This window comes from Cibotium barometz, chromosome 27 (genome assembly GCF_041138505.1).
Source record: "Cibotium barometz isolate CiBa-2024 chromosome 27, ASM4113850v1, whole genome shotgun sequence".
Taxonomy (NCBI): Eukaryota; Viridiplantae; Streptophyta; class Polypodiopsida; order Cyatheales; family Cibotiaceae; genus Cibotium; species Cibotium barometz.
The window spans coordinates 51,348,858-51,357,021 of NC_141072.1; the positions used below are offsets into that span (position 1 = coordinate 51,348,858).

General features: G+C 44.8%; 1 protein-coding gene and 1 pseudogene across 1 annotated transcript; both read left to right on the forward strand.

The window, feature by feature from the left end:
* Nucleotides 1-1,511: 1,511 nt before the first annotated feature.
* Nucleotides 1,512-2,235, forward strand: LOC147623499 (polyubiquitin 11-like). The gene has a single exon (XM_086821671.1). The coding sequence runs from the start codon at nt 1,546-1,548 to the stop codon at nt 2,233-2,235; it is 690 nt and encodes a 229-aa protein (XP_086677797.1). The 5' UTR covers nt 1,512-1,545.
* A 3,340-nt stretch (nt 2,236-5,575) lies between these two features.
* LOC147623500 (putative glucan endo-1,6-beta-glucosidase B pseudogene) lies at nt 5,576-6,903 on the forward strand (annotated as a pseudogene).
* Nucleotides 6,904-8,164: the final 1,261 nt, after the last annotated feature.

Sequence of the window (8,164 nt, forward strand, 5' to 3'; positions counted from 1 at the left end):
GAGAGCTTGTGAGGAGATGTTGAGGATAAGGATGGTTTGCAATGCCTACTTTCAATAGTCACTCCACCAAAAATTTGCAGCCATCTTATTTTGAGAAGCAAAAACTTTAAAATTTTAGGTTAGGCATTGAATTTTGGTATTTATTTAAAAAAGAGAAAATATATACTAAAACAAGTTGCAAAACCCCTTTTGCAAAGGTGTGTCTACCACGATGCCAGTATGTATTTTCTTATTATAAACAATAACTACACTTACATGAACAACGAATGTTAATCAAAACGTATGTACACCAAATCCAAAATTCTTAAAAACAAAATTGTAAAAGAAACCTCGACCCTTTTCTTGCTTGATGATTGACTTTTTAGTGTAAACAATAACCATATTTACAAAAATAATAAATATTTTAAAAAAAAAACATATCTACACCAAATCCAAAAAAAATTCAAAAGCAAAAATTAGAAAATAAACCTCCACCCTTGGATCACTTGATGATTAACCCAATTGAACATTTCCCCCATTTCTCACAATGTCTTGCATAAGGCAAGACTAACAAGAAAAAAAAAAAACTCTGCGCATAGCTTTTAAGATTGTTACACTCTGACTTTGCTCCGAGGCATGAGAATAGGTCCTAAGTGGGGTGTTTTTGGGTGGAAACATGTGAACGTGGCCTTAGGCTTTCCATGTCACACACACAAATGCAACATGCAAGGTGTTAGATAGTAGTCAGGGATGACCAATAATTGAGCAAGTGGCTAGAAGACTTGGTGGGAACGAATCTGTTTTCGGATAAATCCAATGAATCGTTCTATGTAAACTAAGTGAACAATTTCCCCCATTTCTCACAATGTCTAGTATAAGGGAAGACTAACAAGTTAGAAAAAAAAACGAAGACTTTGCTCAGAGGCATGAGAAACATGTGAACAGGGCCTTAAGCTTTCCATGGCACACACACGAATGCAACACACGCAAGGTGTTTGATGATGGACCAAGTAAATCCAATGGAATCGTTCCGTGAACAATTTTCCCCATTTCTCACATTGTCTAGCATAAGGGAAGACTAACAAGTTATGAGAAACATGTGAACAGGGCCTTACACTCTAGATGTCAGGCCTAACGAGCAAGTGGCCGAAAGACTTGGTGGGAAGGAATCTTTTTTCAGACAGGTCCAATTGGATCGTGCCACGTGTACGAAGTGGCGGTGCTCACAGGAGAGACGTTAAAGGGGGAGGATCGAGGGCACTTGTTTCTCATCTTTCTGCTGCCGCCATAGCTGAGCGCCTTCCTTGAGAAACATGTGAACAGGGCCTTACACTCTAGATGTCAGGCCTGACGAGCAAGTGGCCGAAAGACTTGGTGGGAAGGAATCTTTTTTCAGATAGGTCCAATTGGATCGTGCCACGTGTACCAAGTGGCGGTGCTCACAGGAGAGACGTTAAAGGGGGAGGATCGAGGGCACTTGTTTCTCATCTTTCTGCTGCTGCCATAGCTGAGCTCCTTCCCTAGTTTCTCTTCTCTGTGCGTTAGCTTCCATTTCCCCCTTCCGCTATGCAGATCTTCATCAAGACCCTCACCGGCAAGACCATCACTTTGGAGGTGGAAAGTTTCGACACCATCGACAACGTTAAGACCAAAATCCAAGACAAGGAGGGCATCCCGCCCGACCAGCAGCGGCTCATCTTCGCCGGAAAGCAGCTCGAAGATGGCCGAACCCTAGCCGACTACAACATCCAGAAGGAGTCTACCCTCCACCTTGTCTTGCGTCTTCGCGGAGGTATGCAGATCTTCGTCAAAACCCTTACCGGCAAGACCATTACTCTGGAGGTAGAGAGCTCCGACACCATCGACAATGTGAAGGCTAAGATCCAAGACAAGGAAGGTATCCCGCCCGACCAGCAGAGGCTTATCTTTGCCGGAAAGCAGTTGGAGGACGGCCACACCCTCGCTGATTACAACATCCAGAAGGAGTCTACCCTGCACTTGGTGCTCCGCCTGCGTGGAGGTATGCAGATCTTTGTGAAAACCCTGACTGGGAAGACCATAACCTTGGAGGTTGAGAGCTCGGACACCATTGACAATGTAAAAGCAAAGATCCAGGACAAGGAAGGGATCCCGCCCGACCAGCAGAGACTGATTTTCGCCGGAAAGCAGCTCGAGGATGGTCGCACCCTTGCTGATTATAACATTCAGAAGGAGTCCACCCTCCACCTGGTCCTTCGTCTGCGTGGAGGCCAGTGATAGGGTTTCTGCTCTTTCCAGAGAGCCAAGGTTTCTTTCTGTTAACACTTTGAAGGTTTCCTGTTTTGTGTATGTGGCCTATGTATATGATCGGCCTTACTACTTGTGTCATGCATTTGGAACATTTATGAGTTGTGCCTAATCACCACATGGAGATGTATTGTTAACGTCTCCTTATGTGAAGTTATAACATGCAGAAGGAGTCCACCCTCCACCTGGTCCTTCGTCTGTGTGGAGGCCAGTGACGGGGTTGGTGCCTTTCCAGAGAGCCAAGGTTTCTTTCTGTTAACACTTCATAGGTTTCCTGTTTTGTGTATGTGGTCTATGTATATGATTGGCCGTACTACTTGTGTCATGCATTTGGAACATTTATGATTTGTGCCTAATCACCACTGTATTGTTAACGTCTCCTTATGTGAAGTTCTTTCTAATATCTCCTTATGTGAAGTTCTTTCTTTTGGTTGATGTATTGTTAACGTCTCCTTATGTGAAGTTCTTTCTAATATCTCCTTATGTGAAGTTCTGTCTTTTGGTTGCTGGCTATCAAATGGTTCTCTTTGAAGAGTTTTAAGATTTTCCCTTGCATGGTGTAGTCAGTGTTAATTTAGCTTGCAGGAGGATGGGATTATGGAATTTAAAGTTTTTCTCATATGCTGCTTGAAAGTGTGCATGTATGTGCAGCTGGCATGTGCACACTCCCTACGTCGTACCACACGTCTATGCGTTGTACATCTACTGTATGTTGTACATCTACTGTATGTTGTGTGTCGAATCAAATCTCATTTCAGCTTGCATCTCAACTGCCTAGCATGCATGCATGCATGGGTTTTTTACTTCGTTAAATGTATGTGGGGGTGTCTATGAAATGGCCGTAATGTGACTTATCCTCACAGAATAAATCTAGAGCTAGAGACAGAATGCACAGATACGTGCTTGTTAATGATACGGGAGATTCAGCATGCAGTGATGTGAAATATGTGCATTGGAGGACCAACTTAGTTTATGTGATTGTTGTGAATGGCACAGCTCACTTTAAGCAAGGAAGATTATAGATACCTCTCCGTACATAGCATTCTGTCTTATGAAATGGCCGTAATTTTCAGCAAGGAAGATTATAGATACCTCTCCGTACATAACATTCTGTGATGATAAGTTTTATAAAGCTAATGGCAGAATGCAATAATATGGGCAATTGCATTGATGTGAAACATGTGTATGTGATGGCCTTGGTGATTGCTATGCATGGCGCAGCTCACCTTAAGCAGGGAAGATAAATGCTTCTCCTTGCATAAATTTACATCATTCCCAAATGTTTGTCCTGTTCAATTATTGGTCATTATTTTCTAGGATTAGGTAACCTAGCGGGCAAAGATGTGGGCGATTCCAGCATTTCATGATCTGGAACATTCGCCTTTGACAACAGTGCACCTTTAGCCGTGTTTTTCTTTGTCTTGTCCATTATGGATAATGTTTCCTTGCAATGTTTCGTATCTTAACCTACAAGCATATTTGTTACTGCTCATCCTCCCAGTGTTACGTAAATGAGCTTGTTACTGCTCATCCCCTCGGTGCAATTGGAGGCACCTGTTGTAACACAACATTCGCCTTTGACAACAGTGCACCTTTAGTGGATTGGAGGCACCTGTTGTAACACATAACATCACATCTTACCCATGTTTCATTGTCCTGTCCAATGTTTTAGCTGTGTTTTTCTGTCTTGTCCACTATGTAAAATGTTTCCTTGCAATGTTCCGTATCTTAACCTACAAGTATATTTGTTACTGCTCATCCTCCCAGTGTTACGTAAATGAGCTTGTTACTGCTCATCCCCTCAGTGCTATGCAAATGAATGTTTAGAGGGTCTAAAACAGGTTGAAGAATTTCCTAGTTAGCTAATTTCCTCTGAAAAAAGAGTTAATACCATGGCACTCAACTTTGTGGCATATGGTACGTCATGCATATAATGGCAAACCATGTTTCACGCGATCTTTCGTGTTGTTTGGTGTCAGCAATAATTGCATTATATAGGTAGTGGATGCAATAAATAGTAGCCCTCGCAATAGTAATAGGTGGTGATAGTACACTATCCTCCTGTGTTATCTGGCATCTAAACGTTGTTTGAGATTCATTTGAACATTGGTTGGCAGTACGACGTAGTAATACTATCCTCCTGTATCTTAAACTATCCTCCACTATTTTGTGGCATCGGAACATTAGAAGGTGCTGTTGAAGCAGGAATGTTGCACCCTCTTGTGTTTGTGGCATTGGAACATTGTTTGGGCAGTACGACGTAGTAATACTATCCTCCTGTATCTTAAACTATCCTCCTCTATTTTGTGGCATCGGAACATTAGAAGGTGCTGTTGAAGCAGGAATGTTGCACCCTCTTGTGTTTGTGGCATTGGAACATTGTTTGGGCGGGGCAAATCGGTGTCGACAACGGTGCCGCCACCGATGCGGCAGTCTATGACGCCACGTACGGCCAGCCTTGCCCGTTGGGTGGCCGTGATTCTTGTGTTCAGCAGCTTCTCGGCGCCGTCGACACGGCTTCCGGCGTCTGCCAGCTCGCGCGGCCACAGTTCGACCAACACCTCCCTGCGCGACGACCTCAGCGTGGCACGCCCAGCTGGCTACAACAGAGTCCGCTCGTGCCAAGCTTCGCTCTCACAGCACCCCAAAATAGCGTCCCGCGGCCACGAGCGTCCATTCCGACGATGTCCCAACTTCACCAACCATTTTATGAATTTGATTAGTGTATTCAACATAATTAAATACGTGTGCGTCTTGAGTTCATATGTAGCAAGAGGGTGAGTCAGTGAACATTTGTACGTCCACCAGTTTGCACACTTACGCGCAAGGTTGTGGTAGTAGCAGGCTGTGGTGGTGCTCCTACCTCAGTAGAGTGAGATCTACGCCACCGGAAGCTCACTTCAAGAAGGCAGATTGAAACTACTAGAGGAGGAGGGAAACCAGCGATTATGAAGGTACCTAGAATCCCGTAGAGAACGAGAGGCTCGTCGGAGGCATGTGCGCACGATGCCCATGACAGAAAGCATAACTCCTAGTTACATTGGATGGAGGGCCAGTACATTAAAATAACCAAAAGTCTCTCTCTCGTTCAAGTGAAGTCGCGAAACTTTTAAACTTTAACGTGTGAAACTTTTGATGCCCATTTGTATTTGTAAAGGCAAGGCTGTAGTCAAGTCTTTACGCGTGAAACTTTTAATATCTAGGTGAAACTTTTACGACTTTGCAGCTCTTTAAGCAGGACGGTAGGCGGCGGGAGCGCACTGTATATATAGTTTGGGTTGAGGCTGAGCAGACCCAGCTCGCTCTCTCTCTCTCTCTCTCTCTCTCTCGATGAAGCAGTTTCGCTGCAGTAGATGCAGCATGTTGAATCATGAGCTGCAAATCACTGTGGCGTTGAGCGTAGTAGCTGCAGCACTGTTGTTTAGCAGTAGTGAGGCGTGGATGCCGCCTGTAGCGAAGATACGCGGCGTGAATCTGGGCGGGCTGTTTATTATGGAGCCTTGGATGCAAGGGGACGAGTGGAGGAACATGGGCTGCGGGCCGGTCGACGCGCACAGCGAGTTCGACTGCGTCATGAAACTGGGGCAAGAGGCGGCAAACGCGGCCTTCCAGAAGCACTGGGGATCGTGGGTGACGCAGCAGGACTTCGAGCAGATGGCCAGCTACGGGCTCAACACCATCCGCATCCCGCTGGGCTACTGGCTCTATGAGACCCTCGTGGATCGCAGATCCGAGTACTTCCCGCAAGGTGCACTGCCCTACCTCAAGAACGTCTGCCGATGGGCCAGCGAAGCGGGCCTCTACATCATCCTCGACCTGCATGGTGCCCCCTACGCCCAGGCCGCTCACCAGTCCTTCACCGGCCAAGACGCCCCCTCTGCCGCCTTCTACCAGGACTCTCAGTACGAGAGAGCCTACCAGTGGCTGGAGTGGGCGACGCAGCTGGTCCACACTGACAAGAGCTTCGCCACGGTGTTCGCCATCGAGGTCGTGAATGAGCCCCTCCATAATGCGCCCGCATCCCTTCTGGACGACTACTACCCAACGGCTTGGAGACGCATCCGCCATGTGGAGAACACCCTGAACATTGACCCATCGCAGCGCCTCCACATCCAGATGATGGATAGGAAGTGGATGAATGGTGCGAACCCCGCCCGCTCGCTCCCTGCCACCGGCCAATTCCGCCTCTTCGATGATCATAACTACGTCGTCATCCAGCCTTACACCCGCGCTGCCTACCTCAGCCACTCCTGCAACAGCGATGACCGCAGGAGCAACGGCAACAACTCCCCCCTCATCGTGGGCGAGTGGAGCCTCTCCCCCTACGGCGACCCAAATGGAACAGAATTCGAGGACCTTGAAGTGCACAAGGCGTGGTACAGCCGATGGTGGGCGGCGCAGGTGCTCAACTACGAGAGGACCACCGAGGGGTGGATCTTCTGGACGTGGAAAGTGAATTGGATCGGTGGGCGCAATGATTGGCGTTGGGGTTACCAGCAAGCAGTCGCTGCGAATGTCATCCCCCAAGATCCCTCCCAAGCTGCATCCCGTAACCCCTGCGATAATGTCTAGCAAATATTATCACGTGTACTCTGCTGCTCACGTGTTTTATATAATAAAAAATCATTTTGCATCAAATTGGTGTCTTTCTAAATTCAACTCCTTGGTAATGAATCTCACAAACCTTTACAACGCACATACAAAATTCAAGATCTCATCTGTAAATTTTATTTTTGCAATTTTAAAATTAGTAAAATTTTAAACATTTTAGTGATATTTCAGTGAAAAAAGCCTGTAAATGTTGAAGAAAAACTTGTAAATTTTAAAATTGCAAGTTTAAGATCTAAAAGAAAAATATTCTCGGTAAACACTGGTAATGATGTGTCATGTCTCTGATAGGTCGTGTTAGGGCGTTTTTGCTCCTCGAGTCTTAAAAATAGGCCACCAATTCCAAAAAAAAAACTCAACTTTACATATAAATATATAAATTTGCTCTCTATAGAAGGTCATAGTGAAATTTGGCCTTCTCATTGAAATCTAGGGTAGGGCAGCAAATTTCAAGCTTGCTCCTTGCTATTCACGTGTCTTATATAATGCTACTCACGTGTCTTATATAATAAGAAATAGTTTTGCATGAAATTGATGGTATTTTTATTTTTCTAAATTCAACTCCTTGGTATTGATGGGTCGTGTAAGACTGAAATTTGTAGGCAGTAGAGGGCTTTTTTTTCCCAAAAATTGAGCGTGAAAAATATAGGCCACTATTTAAAAAAAACTAAAATTTACGTATAAATATATAAATTTGCCCGCTACTATAGAAGAACGAACAAAGTGAAAATTTAGCCTTCTCATTGAAGTCTAGAAGAAGGTGGTGAATTTCGGGCCTAGCTCGTGTATCATTTTGTCAACAACTTCTCGTAAGTAGTTTAGCCCAGCTCCATTCTACAACCTGATGTCCTTTTTATAGGCACTTTGAAGTAGTCTAATCCTTGAGAAAACACTTGTCTTCAGTGTGGCCCTTCCTCTTGTAGCAAGTACACACTTTGTGGGATCTCTTTGTATCGCTCATGACAAAAGCTTAGTTGACTTGAGCTTGTAATGTAGGCCTTTATCCTCTTCAAGTAATGCCTCTACATTACCTTTATATGTAGGATTGGGAACATGCTTTAAATTTGTGTGACAAGACTAGCCTATGACTCTCGCATGCTCTTATGAAGAACCGCTATAACATCTTCAGAAGTCACCTTAGCATCTATTGATGCTAGTTGGGCCAAGTTACTATTTATCTCACTTATGAAATCCCCCAAGGACTTATGAAGAACCGTGCTATAACATCTTCAGAATTCACCTTAGCATCTATTGATGCTAGTTTTGTCAAGTTACTATTTATCTCACTTAT

Excerpts from the sequence above, each read along its gene's own strand:
- LOC147623499 (XM_086821671.1), top strand. The coding sequence starts at position 1,546 with ATGCAGATCTTCATCAAGACCCTCACCGGCAAGACCATCACTTTGGAG.